The following is a 17686-nucleotide window of genomic DNA, read 5'->3' as shown; positions in this document are numbered from 1 at the left end:
TGCTCCTGGAAAGGAAACTGAAAAAGGCCTTCTTGATCGTTTGCTAACAAAAAGTAAGGAAGATATTCCCGCAAGTACAGCAGCACTCACAACTGCTGTTGTTACAGCTACTCCAAATGTTGTTACTAGCAATGAACCTCTGCATGCTCAGGTTTGGCAGGAACCTTCAATTACCCCAGCCCAATCTTATCTTGAGGAAATTCAACGCCTCTTGTATGGGACATCACATGAGTATGGTTACAAGGATCTTTTATATAACTTTACAGAGCATGGAGTTATTCCACCAGAGCTCTATGAACATCAGTGTCTCATAGAGGCTCTTTTGTGGCAGCAACTCAATGATTATGCCCTTGCTGAAGCCCTTGCCACTCAAGTTCAGGAACGCTCCCAAGCTGGCCAAGGGAATATACCATCAACTGTTCGAGCACCTCAATTGGAGAGTCGCATGTGGTTAAATCCTACAGATTTGGATATCAGTGACTTCAATATACCCTCACATCCTTGGAGGGATGCTGCCGCTCAGCTTTTTGAGAGCAGAAATCGCTTTCTTGAGCCAGATGAAGATCTTGTTTTGTTCGACATGAGTTGCAGAGACAAGAAATCATGGAGCAGCTGTGACCATTTAAATAATCTGGACAGGAAAAGAAAACCTTGGATTGTTGAAAGTAGTGCTCTAAATCTGTCCATGGAAAAAACAAAGACACGGTTAAGTAGATGTCATTCACTTGCAGAATGCAGTGTGCAAGAATTCAACAAAGTAGTGGAAAAAAACTGTGTTAATAATGCTATAAACGATGAAGACTTTAATTTGAAATCAGCAACTGAGTTTTTAAAACGACTTGCCACAAAAAAGGGTCCAATCGATTTAACACATGGTGCTATGGATTTAAGCAGGTCTGCAGGAACTACAGGGGATGTGGATGATGAAATGCTCTGTGAGGATTCTGAATGGTATCAACAATGGCTTTCATTATTGGAGCAAGGGTTGTGGTGGCCAGCAGAGGCTGGAGACTGTGGATATTATGTTTATACAGATGAGGATTACATTTATTCCCTCCTCACTGACAGAGCGGGTAGACACCTCTATGCCTGTGCTGCACCAGAGGAGGTGCAAGCTCTCGGAAATATCACTGAAAATATTGCCAACATTCTGAAAAGAGAAAAGGACAAGATGACCCTTTGTGGTTTTAAAATCCCCCTCTGCACTGCAGATAAAGGTTTCTGGATTCCAGGCCAGCAACAGAATAAATTAGTGCTTTCAGATGCGCCCATGGACCTAACTTCCGCCCTTCAAAAGGGTGAAAAAATAATGAACATGAATTTGGAAAGCTTTTCTCAAATGTTTCAGGAATCAGTATCTTCTCAAGCAGATCAGCCTGTTGACTTTACTGTATACAAGCTTAAAAAGATTAATGTGGAAGCAGTACAAAATAGCTATGTTTGTCAAGAGGAGCCAATGGAGGCAGCTGATTTTACTTTAAAATCTCTGAAAGGGGGACATGGGGGGCCATACTGGAAGAATCAGGGTATCAAAGACATTCCTACATTCCCACCTGCACCTTCTCCAAGGTCCTATTCAATACAGATGTCTGCAAACAGACGTTACCCAATTCCTGAAATAAAGATTACAAATACAGGTGATACACCTGCAGACCAACCAAAACAAAAGTCAAGTTCCATTTCTTCAGCTGTTGGAGGAATCGCTGCAATGTCACCTAACACTGATGCACATAAAACTAATATACTGCCATCCTCGACACCAGCTACATCACCATCAGTGTCTAGCAGGGTTCCAGAGACATCAAAAATTTCCAGAAGTCTTCCTGAGACCCCATCAGCTTCAAAAATACCAGGACCTGTACAGTCAGGACGGAAACTGCCAACACCACCAGTGGCTAGTAAAGCCTCTCCCGCTCCTGCAGCACAGGCAACTTCTGTTAGGGTTTTACCCACTACATCTACTGCATCTGTGGTTGTGCCTTCTGCTTCACGACAGAGACCCCAGCTTGCAAGGCAGCCATCTCAGGCAGAGAAAACAAGAGTTTTATCAGAATCAAGTAAGACTGCAGCCACAGGGATGTGTGACAATAGCAAAGAAAGCAGTACTTTGGCAGTGAACCAAACATCCCCCCTATCGCCAAAGCAGCAACTGAATTCATCTCAGGAATCCAAACCTCAGTTACATATACTGAATGCCAGCCCAAGCAATGATGCCCATCTTTACAAAAAAAGTCATAGCTTTGGCACTCCTAATGACTCTCAACTAGGCAATAAAGTCCTAGATTTTTCTGCCACAATTAATAAAAACAAGAATATCCAACAAACGGATGCAACAGATGCCAACCTAAAAGTTACAGAAAAAGAAGACGTTGTTGACTTTACAAAGTACAAGTTAAAAAGATTTAATGAAAAAAGGGAGATGGATGCGAACACAGCCGTGGAATTGACTGATAGCACCATTGCTGTAAATCTTACTAAACAGATTGAGGAAGAAGAAATTGAATGGCCAGAGTCTGAGTATCCCACTTTGGAGACATTGCAGCAAAGTTCAAGAGTTTCAGTTCGGGAAACAGTTTCTCACACCAGCTATGGGCCAACTGATCAACAAAGCAAATTTGACAGAAGATTGTCCAGTCCAGAGGTCAGAGCAGTCTATACATCTTCCACAATGCCTATCCAAAGACCACTAACCTCCCCTAAAACAGAGACAAACAGAACTGATATTACAGCCTCTAGCAAAGGTGCAGTAAACATTCCATCTAAACTGCCCCTTACATCTTCTAAAGAATTACCAAGGACTTCTAAAACTAACCAAATGTCATCAGCAACAAGCACTTCAATAACTCGTATTCCCAGTATAGTATCTAGCCTTGATAGAGGTCCTAAACAACCTGCAAAAATTGGATCACTGCAACCTGTATGCACCTCTCCAATGGTAAGCCCTGTTGTGAGAAAACAAGTGGATCCTCAGGGACAGAAACTGAATTCTTCTTTCAATGTGCATTCAAAGATGCAACAAAGCCCACCAATAGTTACAGCTGGTTTTAGACAGGATAATCCTTTGGACAGTAAAAGAGCAGTTTTTACACCATCCTATCAGACTATTGGGAGGTGTGAGCAATATCAAGAGACCAGTGCGCCAGCAAACTCAATTAAAGCTACATTAGATATGACTGCCAAGGCAAAACCACAGCCGACTCCACAAACAGTTGTGCCATCAAAGGATCCCGTCTGTGAGGTGCTGTCATTGGCAAAGAGAAAACCATCAATTTCTGAGGCGCAGCCCGAAAGAAGTTCTAGTCATGATAAATCCATGGACTTGTCATATCGAAGGGAATCAACAGAGTTTCAGGGACAAACAACAGAGGATATGCGTTCACTGCCTGTTGAGGAATATCATTCTCATACTCTTCCAGCTAATCAGGTACAATGCTCTGTTACGATAAAGGAGATTCCATCTGGTAATAGGAGACCATTGTTACCAAGACAGCAGTCTATTTTAAGTCAGTCTTCTGGATCCCTTGAAATGTGTATACCACCACAGCAATCCACAGCACCAGCCAACACGGTTAAAGCCACACTAGACATGACTGCTAAATCTTCTGCCAAATTTAAAGAGGATGTTACGCAAGAAAGAAAAGATGAAACTCTTACTGAAGCTATACCACTGACACGAGGCAAGCCAAGTGCCCGTGAACTTGCACGAAAAGATTCTGTCGGTGTACCACTAGTTGTAGAAGTCCCTTCTCAAGAACCTCTTGGTGATATTCAGTTCAGCTCCTTTGCAAATGTGCAGCAGGAGTTTGGGAATAGGAATCAATGCCACTCAGATTCTAATATGTATCAACAAGAATATTGGCAGAGCAAACCTGATGTATTCGCACAGTCAAATCACTCACCTTTACAGATGTCTGCCACTGTTCAAACATACCAGACATCCACTTCAGCAAAACCTGTCACAGCTGTTGCACTGGACATGTCCCCTAAGCCATCCCAAGCCCCACTGAGGACAACAATGTCAGAATATGATTGTCCTCAAAGTGATGCAGTTTCACTTGTTAATAAACCAAGTGCTAGAGCACTTGCAAGAAAAGATTCTGTTGGTATGCCCCTAGTAGTAGAACCAACACCGCTGGAATCAACATGGCAGACACAACCTCAAACTTGGATCCCTGTGCAGAAACAGAAAACCCTGGATAGGAACATTGCTCCTGTTCTGCATCAACCACTTCCCAGCTGTATGACAGTACAATGCTCCAGTGTAAATGAGACCAGTGGTGTGTCACAGGCCATTATCCAGCCTTATCCACTCTCTACAGCTCCAGCAAACGCTGTTCAAGACACAATAAATATGTCAACAAAGGCATGTATATCAGAAAAAGTGCAGAACTATACAGATCCAATGTCACTGGTAAGGTCAAAGCCATCCAGCTTTGCATATTCCCAAAGAGATTTTGTTGGTGTTCCACTTATTGTGGAAACACAGCCCCCCCAGGAGCAACATAAAAGGCAACAAATACAGGTTGGATCGCAAGAACAGATGCAACAAGGATTCATGCGAGAAAGGGATCAGAGAGCATCAGCACCTGCCAATTCCATAAAAAGCTACCTAGACATGTCTCCAAAACCGCAGCAGAAAGAACATGAAACAGTCCCAGATATCATGCCAACTGGAGCTGTGCCATTCATCAGAAACACTGCAACTGTAATAAGGAATGGTTCTGTTGGTCTGGCACTCATAGTGGAGAAATCTGAGCAAGAACAAGGAATACAGACCTTGAGGGGAGTTAACACCACAGAAACACTGCACAGGCATATCTCTACCTACCACAGTAATGAGGTCTTTTCTGGTTCAGGGACCACCTACAAGGACACAAATCAACAATATAGGCCAGTCGACTTCTCTGCAAAAGATCAATTCAACTCAAAGGTCAATTCAACTAACATTACAAGTTATCACCCTGAAGTAGATGACGGACAGCCCATGAATTTCACTAGAAACAAAGCAGAGAAAGAAACGATTGGAAGAATGCAGACAGGAAGGCAATTGGAAAAGAAAACCACACAAGGTATTGTGGACCTAACTGTGGATCCTCAAAGCAAAACCATAGTTATCGCTCCTCAAGATGCAAAGGATCTTTCCTTGCCTTATGTGTCTTCTCCTTCTCAAAGTAGTCTTAAATATCACCAGCAATATATACCTCAACCCACTTCCGCGGAGGTCAGAGAAGATACAGCATTTTCTCAATCTCAAAAGCCACTACAACAAATTGGTTATTCCACTGCTGCCCAGCCTGGAACCCATTGCATAAGGCAGTCAGGAATAGGATTGAGCTCCGTCCCAATGAATACTTCCTCTTTGGTGCCTATTCAGAGGACGATACAGTCTCCTCAGAATTTAGCTATGCAGGACAATACATCTGCTGTGTTCTCACTAAACAGTGCGTATCATCAGGTTGAATCAAAGACTCCTGATCAGTTCCCTCCGAACATACCTCAGCTGCATACACAACATTCAATCCCTCAACAGCAGTACCACCAACCTGGTTTGGAAATTGGCTGGACTTCACCCATTGCTAGATCTCAGCCAGAGCCTCCAAAGTCTCTAAGACAGGATACCATTGTTCAACATGGAATGACCTCAAGGCCCAAAATTCTAATTAAGCAGCCAACTGTGGAGAGCACTGAGGACAGCCCATCATATGGTGAAACAATGACAAGTAATGGACAGGCATTGCCTCCTACTTCAACCCAGCAAATGTGTGCTACACCTCAAACTGTTCCTGCCCCACAGTCTGTGCCTGCTTTGATAAATCAGCAAGCACATGATACAAGACACAGAATGGATCCTTCTCAACAGCCATTTGGCGTACAGCCAGTGCAGAGCAACGCATCAATAGATTATTATGCAAAACAACCTCTTCAACTCTCAAAACAACCTGATCCAAGCCAATGCCCTGTCACTGTCCAGCAATATCAGACAACAACTGTACCCACAACTACTGTAGCTTCAATTCAGCGTGCATCAGAGGTTAGTGTACTTATATCACAGCCCACCACAAAACAAGGCCCAATGCCTGTAAAACAAGTAATGAGTAGTTATCAGAACCAGGGCTTTGGAACTCAAATGCAAGGACCGGGGGTATCTCCAACACCAGCAGGATCCACCTCTGTTAAGGGTTTGATTTCATTATATAGTGGTGTACATTCAGAACCCTCTGTCAGCACAAAACCAGTGGCTGTTATGCCCCACAACGCTCCTAATGTGTCTATACCTGTGGACCACAGAGCAAAAAGCCCTCAATCACAGACTCCTGCTGTTATAAGCCATGTTGCGGTTACTCCAGTGGTTTCAAGGTCTCTGCCTTGCACACCAGCACCATCACAATCTAGAAGACTGGCAACTGGAGGTGAACAATCTGCTGCATTACCATCTGAAGTATCGAGTAACCTTTCTGCAGCCCCTGCACCATCAGTAGTTATTGAGTCACAATACAAAGAACAGGGTTCCATTTCAATGGGTGTGAGCCCTCAAACACCCCCAGTCATATCTGTTGAACCTCCCTCTAATGAATCACCAGTGCATGGTTTTATTTCTCAAGACTGTCAGCAACCACAGGCAACACAAAGTGCGAGCCCAGTAAGAGAGACACCAGGGAAAGAAATGCAAACCCCAGAATCTTCACCCTCTCAACCACCACATACCATGTCACCGAGAGGCATTCTAAGTAAAGGCCGTTCAGTAGATCATTCAGACACATTTTCAGAGGTCAAAGCAATTACCAAAGAGGTCATCATGGATAAAAAGTCTTTATCTGAATCAGACATGTCACAGCATCAAGGTTCAGCAGAAAACAAACAAACTCCATTCATAGAATCAGCCAATGTCTATACTGGATTAAGTGATGTCGCTGATGCTAACATATCCCAGGACAAAATCAGCCAACCAAGGTCAATCTACATTGGGATTAATTCCTCTGAATTACCTCCTGTTGCAACAGAAATTGAACCAGGTGAGGCAAAACCTTATATTAGACTACCCCACATTTTTGTCTCAGCTGCAAGCTCACCAGAAGATGAGACAAATGAACATGAGTTAAAGGAATGTAGCAAGCCTGAACTGCCAGAAGTCGTTGCAGCAAAACTACCAGACTCTAAAGATTCTTTACCTGATGATATTGTTGGAGATTCTGACATACCTGCAGATGAGCATGACTCACAGCACATCCTGACGAAGACAAGCTCAGTCATTGAAGTTGCCCTCTCAGAAGCTGAAGTAAAAACAGAAACCCCTGAGGCTTGTGAGCCTCCACTTGTGCTGTCTTCCGAGGATGTTAAATCCACTCCAGACATAACACCACTTGAAGTAGTTGAACCTCCTGAAAATAAAACTGTAGTGCCAGCACCACCTGAAGGCTCTGAAACTCTTGAGTCAACACACAAGGATAAAACCTCAGATGTTGTATTGCCTGAAGAAGTTCAGTCTCTTGATAAGCCTTTACAGAAAGAAGTAATTTCTGCCTCAGACCCAAAATTACCTGAAGGTGTTCAACAGCTTCAAGACAAAATGGAAAGGGATGTCACCTTACCCACTCCTGAGCCTGGTCCTGTAAAACCTTGCACAGAAGAAATCACAACCTCAAATAAGGACAGTTCAGCTGTCAAGGTTGATCAGCCCGAGGTAGAACAACCCAATGAGCCACAAGGAAAAGGCTTGTTTTCTATGTTTAGTGGTTCATCTGCAACCCCACAGGAGCCCTCCTCCCAAACAGGATTATCTATACTTGGTGGCATTCTTCCTGGGTCATCTACCAAAGACACCCCAGGCACAGGGTTTCTCTCAATGTTGGGTGGGTCAAATGCCCCATCTTCCCCTGGATCCAAAGACCAACCACCACCAGTGTCAGCCCCACAAGAGACCCCGGGAAAAGGCTTATTTTCTATGTTTGGTTCATCTGGTAGTCAGCCGCCACCACCAGGCCCAAGAGGTCCAACAGTTGGAAGTGTACGACCCAGGGGTCCTCCACCCAAAGAACCTCCAGGCAAAGGCCTGTTTTCCATGTTTGGTGGATCTGCTCCTCAGCAACCACCCAGTCCTAGAGGTCCTCCTCCAAGAGGACCTCCCACTGGCTCTTCTATATTTGGTGGCATTCTACCGGGTTCTACGCCAAATAAAGAAACTCCTGGAGCAGGTTTGTTCTCCAAGTTTGGAGGTCTTGGTGCCCAGCCTCAAACTGGACCTAGAGTACCAACACCAGGACCAAGACCTGCACCACCAGGACCCAGAGGTCCAGAGCCCTCAGGAAAAGGAATATTCTCTATGTTTGGTGGACAAAACCAGCAAGCACCAGAAGCACAGCCTGCGGCTTCTAAACCACCTGAATCAGAGGGTGGTTTCAAAGTTTCTTCTGTGTTTTCACTTGGTGGGAGTTCTGATGGTAACAAATCCAAATCTGGGTTTGGCCTATTTGGAATGTCTTTCATGGAAGAAAACAAGTCAGAGCCAGAAACAACTGTGAAGGGGGAGACTGCCTCGACCCCAGTGAACCCCCCAGAAACAACAGAATTGTCAAAAGAAACAAAGGATCATGGGGCCATGGAAAATGTATCTTCTGAGCCTCTTACTACATCATTAGAAAAGGTGGAACAACAAGAAAGAAAGCCATTCCAAGAAGGTCAAGATTCAGCCTTGGATGTCAATAAAGGAACCATTGAAAACTCTGTTCCTAAAGCCGATCGACAACTGGAGGTGGACAAAATAGACACAATACAAAAGCCGCTTTCCAATGATGAAAATTCCTCAGTTGTGGTTGAAGCCTCTATCCCAGGTACACCAAATGCAATGGTTAATCTACAAGAAAAAGACACACTACAAGCTGTTAAACTAGTGAGTGAGGAACAGCCAGATATTCAAGATATCAAAGATACAGCTAATGCTGAGAAAGAAATTGCTAAATTAGGAACAGATAATTTGGAAATTAAGAGCACAGGTGATGAAACTGACATCAAAATCACACTAGAAAAAACGGGGGATGTGCAAAGTGTTACAGATTATACTGACAAAAACACAGGATTGGATATGGTTAGAGGGGAACATGGGAAAGCTGAAGGAGAGATAACAATTCCAGAGGCAGAAAAACAAACTGAGGAGACACTGAAAGTTGATGGTGCAGAGCAAGAAGAAGTTGCAGGTGTGGAAACATCAACCGAAGACCCCCTGAAAGTTGCTGTTGAAGAGCAAACACCAGTTGCAGATGTGGAAAAGTCAACTGAGGAGCCTACAAAAGTTACTGGTGAAGATCAAATAGCAGTTGTAGGTGTGGAAAAATCACTTGAGGAGCCTTTGAAAGTTGCTGGTGAAGAGCAAACAGCAGTTAGAGATGTGGCAACTGAGGGGTCTTTGAAAGTTGCTGGTGAAGAGCAAACAGCAGTTACAGATGTGGCAACTGAGGAGTCTTTGAAAGTTGCTGTTAAAGAGCAAACACCAGTTGCGGATGTAGAAAAATCAACTGAGGAACCTTTAAAAGTTTCTGGTGATGAACAAGAAGTTGTTGCAGATGTGGAGAAATCCACTGACGAGGCATCTGTAGCCGATGCAGTGATTTCAGTTACAGAGAAACCTACTGCTGAATCTGTGGTTACAGTTACAACAGAGACTGCAGTTTCAGAAGCAGAAAAATCTATTGAAGAAAACTTGAAATCCACATCTGATGAGACTGCAAAGGAACCAATTGAGGCTAAATCAGAGCTAGTAGAAGCTGGTAAAGAACCTTCACATGGGTCAGAGAAACCTGCTGAAAGTAATAATTCTGTTTCGGTAGTCTCATCATTAGATGAGGAAAAAACTGTTGGTACCAGCTCACCAGAAATCATGACATCTCAAGATGTTGGGCCAGAAAAAGGTCCACCAATGGGACATGTTGGTCCTCCACCACAGCAACAGCCCAGGCCAGGCATGGCCCGCCCACCTGGCCCACCAGGACAAAGAATGGGAGCACCACGGATGGGTGGGCCACAGATGGGTGGGCCACGGATGGGCGGCCCAAGAATGGCAGGACCAAGAATGGCTGGACCAAGACAGCCAGGACCACAGAAGCCCCCGGAACCTGCTCCATTTTCTGGCTTTATGTCTATGTTTTCTACCCCAAGTGCACCAAGTAAAGCACCAACTGTTGGTGGATTTTTTTCAAGTTCACCTGGTTCATTTTTTGGATCATCACCTGCTCCTCGACAGCCACAACCACAACCAAGACAACAACAACCACAACAACAACCACAACAACAACAACAACAACAACAACAGAAAAGCTCTTTCTTTGGACTTCCAACTAGCATTGGCACAGAATCCCTTACCAATGACCTATTTGGCATGTTCAAAGGTCCTGAAATAACAAAATCTGAGGAACATCAACAGTCTGGACAAGGGGATCCTTGTGCAACAGAAATGGTCTCTGAGACCATTGAAAAGACAGATACAGAGAAGGCACCTTTATCTGAAGATGGACATGTTAAAGGTCCTGAGGACTCTGAGGTCCCTGAGAAAGGGTCAGTGGAGGAGGCAGAACGAACAGACAAAACAGAAGCAGAAGAAAGTTCCCAATCCACCATGAAAACTGCTTTACCTGAGGAAGAAGCAGGGGATGCTGAGCGTTCAGAAGGTCCAGACTCTGCAGTGTCTGACAAAGCTGCAGTACCTCCAGCTCCGGAATCCAAAGGAATGTTTGATATTCCTGGTCTGGCTGCTCCTAAATTTGGCTTTATGTCTGAAGGCACATCATCTATTGGATCCTTTTTCTCCACCACTCCATCTCCAGCCCCTGATACAAAGACACCACAGCCCCAACAGACAGAGGGCGGTCTCTTTTCTGGTTTTAAGAGCCTTTCAGCTGGTATTTTCCAGGATGAAAAGCCAACTGGAAAGGAAGAACCATCGCCTGCGTCCTCTGTTTTTGGCATGAAACTAGGCTCAATGTTTGGGTCCTCTGACCCTCCAAAACCTGAACCCACCCCTCCTGTGGTCACAGCCCAACCTCAGTCCGAAAGTCCAAAGCCTGCAGATGAGTTTAGCGAGCCAGAGCCTGAGAAACTTTCTCCAGGTTCTGGACAAACTGAAAGTGCAGATGCCAGTGATACAGAAGGACCAACAGGAACATCAAAAACAGGAAGCTGTGACACCTTAGCACAGTCACCACTGTCTGGCCTCCCCTCGCACTCAGATTCTTTAGCAGAAGGTGTGGATAAACCCGGACTAATGGTCACCCCTTGTGAAGTAAATATGAGTGAAGTTGAGTCAACTGAGCAACCGAAGGACCTGTTGACAAAGGAAACCATGAAAAGGCTAGTACATGTGTATGATAAATGGCATTGCTCATTTTTCATGCTAATGTAGTTGAATGTTTAGCTCCTTTTCTGTGATCTGTAGCTCTGTTTTCACCTTGCTTTCCCTTTCCCATTCCTCAATTTAACTTTAAAATCTTATGCATACTATTACATTTTTAGATTTAGCACCACCAAATAGATTTCTTATTTAAAATATACTGTATATCCACCTCTCTGCCATGCCATATAGTGAAAATCTGACATTGTAAGTTTAATTATCAAAGCCACAGGAAAGGGAATTATCACACCTGAACCTATAGCACCTCAGTAATAGCTCTCTTGACAGAGAGGAAAGAAGGCCTTTATTTATTAGCGTTTCACTTGTGAAGCCTGCATAAGCCCCCTACTTCTTCTGACCCCCTGCAGTTCTCTGAATTATTCCTCAAGCCTCGGCCAATTTGTCCATATGAATTAAAACTCTGATAGATTTATGATGGCGTGGCAGTGCACACCATGGTGTCAGGCGGGACGCATGCAGGAATAAAAGGAACAGTGAGAAGTAATTTGGCCTGCACCCAGGATAAAGTAAATCACGTCACTTAACCACAGGGCCACTTTCCTTGTTAGCAGTCTCAATCATCCAGCAGCCGCACCGCACTCTCCTTTTGAATCAGCCACTTATGATTTTTATCAGGAAGGTTATAAAAAGGTTAAATGATTATATCATGTAGCATACATTTATCACTGTATGTTGCAAACGGTAATAGATACTGTAAATTAGGGGTGAATTAAAAAGGTTATTTCTTGATTCTGCTTTTAGGCAAAACCTTCCCTGTAGATTATAATAGCTGGTGTCATTATCAACATGCCCTCCCTGTGCCCTCTCTTGAAGTGATTGTTAAAGAAACCTGCTCTAAGCTTCAGTCACCCAGCTGAACCCTGTTAGTTTTCCTTGTTTTGTGTCACCTTCTTGCCCAGATCTGATTATGATGAGCTCCTTTTATCCCCAGTTTTACCCCTAATTCTTCTAAATGTATTGAATTGGTTCATTCCAAAATCAAGTTCAAACTCCCTTTTGAATTAAAGTAAAGAAAAATTTATTTTCTACCACAATAATTTGAGAAAAATCAATGAAAATTTCCTAAACACTGAATTTTGGAATAAAATCTTTCGATTCTGCAGTAGTCCTCTGAGTACATAGCCTGGCTAACGCCAGACTATATCACAAATGAGATTTAGTCTGGAGACCATCTATTCGTTTTTCCATAGAGGATGGTGGTTTACGATCCTCCAGAGCTGTTTATTGGGCGCTACGAATTTCTATCATAAGCGTCTGTACGTAGCTCTTAACCAATCGTATCAATTATACCAGATGACGTATGTAGAGCGACAGAAATTTGACGAGGAAGTATCGAGAAAGAAGACAACTGATGTTTACACGATGACGGCGAATGATTATTGCCGTTTGTGCAAGATATATATGAAGGAAGAAGGACACTCCACATATGCACACTCTTGCATGTATATATATATATATATATATATATATATATATATATATATGTGAGGCGTTCAATGGCGAGACGAGAGAGACGCGAGACTTGCTGAACCACATTAGCTTAGCCACTAACAGGGCTAGTTGGTAGATTAGGCTTTTGCCAAATCCTGTTGGAAGCAAGACTAGAACATCCTTTTCAGGGTGAAACAGGAGTGTAAAGCCAAACGTTGTTCTTCTTTTTAAAATAAACTTTGGCTCTTAACTATCTAGAACACTGTCTACAGCTAGATCGAAAGAGAGCTTCGCGCCATGTTGGATCTGTAAGCAAACTACAAGCTTCCGTCTGTCCAATAGTACGCGTCGTCTTGCCGTCCCTCCCTGTTCTCTAATTGGATACCAAAAACAGGACTAAGAATCGGCCATGGACAGCATGCTGCCTTGCAGTTCGAAATGAAATTGAGCCCGCCAGGCAGCATGGGTACACCCAGGCTACTCAGTGCATGTTTCCATTCCCAAATCATCACATTATTTTAAACTACCATTTCCTTCTCCTACAGTCCACCGGACAGCAGCCGCTTTGATTCATCAGGGAACCTCAGCCCTGCCAGCTCCCAGCTCAGCTCTGAGCCCGAGGAGCGCCGAGATCCAGAGAGTCGCCACCCGAGCGCCCTGCGCTCCCTTCGCAATAGCCAGAAGTCGACCTGGGATGAGGAAGAGGAGGAGGAGGAAGAGGAGGTTGAGAAAGAACTACACCCGCTGCCAGAGCCTGGTTCCAACAAAGAACTGAAGGACTCTTTGGTCATCCTGCCCAAACCGGTCTACGACAACCTTGATAACAAGACTCAGTCTAAAATCTGGTATGTAAAGTATTAAGACATCTAGGTTTTCATGATGAAGTCAAAAAACTGTCTTAGCTTGGTTTTGCATTTCAGTGAACACAATCTTAAGTTTGCTTGATTCATGTATGAATGTTGTATGTATTTATTTATGATGGACAATAAAGTTATTTGACTTGACTTAACTTTAGCAGGAGGGAAGAATGAACTGGCACTCCAAATGTGAAAGAAAAAACAACTTAGTTGACTGAAACCTTATGTGATGTACTTAAAGGAGAAGTTTTCAAAACCCCAGGGGAGCTCCAAACTGTTTCAGGGGAGGCTCAGTGAAAACAGACTGCAATAGTTATAACTTCAGGCTAGTTAAGAAGATTACATGGAATAGCCTAAATATGTGTGATTTGGTTAAAGAGAATTTTGACTGACATGACATAAGCAATGACAATGTTATAAAACAGCAGAGAGTTGTATGAAAGCACTTGATGACTGTCTAAAAGCATTTGATATTTGTTGTAAGGAGAAACTGCTACTATGATGAGCACAAATTACTTAATGTTGAGGAGGTTGAACTAACTGCAAAGGTTAATAGTGATGTGAGAAAAGCACCAAACCGACTGAGAAAAACTGTAATGCATTAAAGTTTTTATTGTTTTATTGTTTTAAGACAACACAACCTATCCTTTGATTGCAAGATTCACCGGACTGATTTTTATATTTTTCCATGTCTCTTCTGAAACTTCTCCCTTCGAGCCTGCTGATCTTTTTTTTTTGCTTTGTCTTTCTCAGTTTCTTTGAGGATGGCCCTCCACCGTGCTCACCATCCAAAGTTCGCTGGCTGAAAGCGTACAACAAAGTGAGAGTGCAGCTGCTCGAGGTAGAAAGACTCACTCTCTCTGCACACTACGACTCCTCTCTCTTTGTCTCTTTCTCTTTCTTACACACACATGCAAACAAACACACATGCATATATATATATATATATATCTGTGGGCCCACAAGGAAATCAAACCAGTAATATCCCATACATACATATACATACAGATTCTGATATGCAGGCACATGAACATTGCTGTCTCTCTCCTCTCTCTGTCCCTCGTTTCCCCTCTGGGTTGGTTGAGTTTCCAGTCATGCCACAGCAATTTGCACCAATTTTGTGCTCCTTAAGGATTTCCACTTTGATCTGGTAAACCCCCTTTTCAGCGAAGGCTTCTTCTGATCCGGCTATCACTCTGCTGTTAAAGCCAGTTTTTACTTCCGAGACACGGTGCTGTGAGTTAAAACGACTGCTCAGATTATAGCAGCAAACACCTGGGGGGGTTTACAGTTGACCCTGATGCTCGGGTCTGTGTAAGTGCTGCAGATGTCACAGCTGTTTGTTGGGCTGTCATCTGCTGTGAGCCTTTTCCTTTTATTGTTTATTTATTTCAATGTCATTTTGCACAAATAATTCTATGAACTACTACTAAAACCCTTGTGTTTATATCCTCATGAAAACAATTTACAGTCGCAAACTTTCACTCTGCCTCAGGCTGAGCTTTTCCAACAGACCCTGGAGGTGTGATTCTGTTTTTCTGTTTGTTTCGGTTGCGTGCACAAATTGTCAAAACACTGGATAGAGCTTTCAAAAAATATCTCAGAAATATCACAGGAAAAAAAAGACAAAAGCGAGATGACAAGCGAGTTGAAAATTGCACTTAAATTGAAACAAAGGCTGCGAAATGAATGGCGGATAAAGAATGTTTGTCGCTCTCTGTATCTGTAGAGAGAAAAGCTTCGAGTGTTCCGGTTCATCAGACACATCTCATGTCTGCAGCATGTTCAAAACTTCTGAAAAATGTAGATTTATTTGCCATTGAAGTGTTCCACAGGAGAGATGTTATTATTTACATTTTGTGACGTGAAGGTGGTCCTTGCTGCATGTTGGTCCTCGTCCTCTCTCTACTGAGAACGATATACTAAAGGCATAAAACGCACCAAAATACTTAGTATATATACTTGCAGTATTATGCAATGCCTTGGTTTTTATGGTTGCAGGACTAATGTATAGTCTCTATTGAATGCACCATACCTGTGTGTGAATCAAGGTTATTATAGTTAACGAAAACTAAAGAAATAACAAAAACTAGAATTGAAAAAACATTTTCAGATTTACATTTACATTTACATTAACGGATATAAAAATAAAAACGAGAGTTTAAAAAAAACAAAACGATAACTAGCTGACACTGTATTGTGTGGTTACAAAATTAACTAAAATTATAGTGAAAGTGTCTTTTGTTTTCGTCTTTGTCAACTTGTTTCATACGTCAGTGTTTCTATTTCTCTGCTGCTGAGTGTGTGTATTCCTGCTCTGTGGGCTGCCAGGAGAAGTGCAACTGAAATTGCCGTAATGACACAAAATTGTCTGTAAAGAGCAACTTCTCAGCTTTCAGAAAACATCGGAATTTTTCCGATAGTTCATTTATTATGGTAATCCGGAGTGCGCTTTCGCAAACATGTTGCCGGTGCAACACTGTAAACTTTAGATGTTGTGTTTTCACTGTGTGCAAGTGAAAGTCTTCAATTCAACCATGATATTACAAATCACTTTTTTTTTTGCGGCGGCGCTGAAAATCCAGCAGTGGCCGCAGAATACATGTAGGAAAACACTGCATAATCCTTTTTGGTTGATATTAAATGTATTTATTTAGCTCCAATTAAATAGCTGCTGGTTAGTGAACCTGCAGGTACACAGTGTTGAAAGGTTGATCATTAAAACACCTGCTGAGCATTATGTTAGCACAGCTGGAAACTGTTTTGTGCTGATTAGAAAAGCAATAAAATGATCCTTCCTCAGGCTGGTTGAGTATCTGGAGGTAAAGTGCGAGATTTGTACAGGTTAAAATGATTATTTCTGCCCTTGTCAATGTCTTTACTAAATTTTCAATTAATCTTGTAACTCATTTCATGAATAAAACAGTTTGTTTTCATTGAAAACAACTGACATTTTCTGGGTGACAACCAGATTAATCCAGATTTTTAGTATATTTTTAATTGCTACATGGCAAACTATGTACCAGTAGGTGCAGTAGATTAGAAGAGCGTGCATATCGTTAGCCTCATAGCATAATTGCTTCAAAGTCATTTTTTGGCCAAATTGTGATATCTGCCTAACTTTACTCTCTGCTGCATCTTTCTGCCTTATTGCCTATGTTTTCAGGCTATCAGAACACTTGTTAGAGTCCAAAATCACTTTCTGCCTTAGTCATCTCCTTGACTTAGACATTTTTGCCGCTACATACAAACCAAACTACATTATTTATATGTAAGAGAAAAATTGCCTTAGTCAGGGCATATTCTGCCTAAATCACTTTTATCTGTTATGAAATCGATGTGTTTAATTTTTTATGCAAACTTGTTCACACTTCTATTTGAACTTACTGTTACAATATCAATTAAGAATACCAATGGGCTGACTAAAAATTGTGTATTTTCTTGTTTCCCGAAAACGTTCAAATATGACTTAGGCAAATATGCTATGAGGCTAACGATATCACGAATGCTGGGTCTTGTTGGTTTTCTGAGAATCTACTGCACCTACTGGAACCTTGTTTGCCATGTAGCAATAAAAAATATACTAAAAACCTGGATTAATCTGGTTAGTCACATTGGACTGCTATTATTTTGAACACCAGTGTATCTCTGATTACCTTTGAGCCCAGACCTGTGTCTTCTACTTTTCCTTGGACTCCACTCTTATGTCCTTTCACTGTTTCAAATTAGAGTCTGTTGACATGTTCTTCTTCCAGACATCTCATTTGTTTCTCAGGGAGTGGAAGGAAATGAATGAATGAATAAAACACTGAGAGGGATTAACTCTCAACAGTGTCTGGCAGTGGTGAGACTTGAAAACACGGACTGACAAATGACGCAAGCTTAACTCAGCCAGACGAGTGAGTTCAAGGCGTCCGCCGCACTGAGGTGTCCTTGAGCAAGACACTGACTTCCTGTTGTTCAAACCGGTAATCTGACCTACCAGGCACACGGCACGAAA

General features: G+C 42.6%; 1 protein-coding gene across 1 annotated transcript in view; it reads left to right on the top strand.

The window, feature by feature from the left end:
* LOC131974362 (protein unc-13 homolog B-like) overlaps positions 1 to 17686 on the top strand; it is a 297247-nt gene that overhangs the window by 105994 nt on the left and 173567 nt on the right. The window contains exons 10-11 of the mRNA XM_059336642.1: positions 13375 to 13674; positions 14440 to 14527. Coding sequence (XP_059192625.1) covers positions 13375 to 13674; positions 14440 to 14527 — 388 coding nt within the window. The remainder of the gene's footprint in view (positions 1 to 13374; positions 13675 to 14439; positions 14528 to 17686) is intronic.

Source organism: Centropristis striata, chromosome 7 (assembly GCF_030273125.1).
Source record: "Centropristis striata isolate RG_2023a ecotype Rhode Island chromosome 7, C.striata_1.0, whole genome shotgun sequence".
Taxonomy (NCBI): domain Eukaryota; kingdom Metazoa; phylum Chordata; class Actinopteri; order Perciformes; family Serranidae; genus Centropristis; species Centropristis striata.
This window is presented reverse-complemented; position numbering and strand designations above follow the sequence as displayed.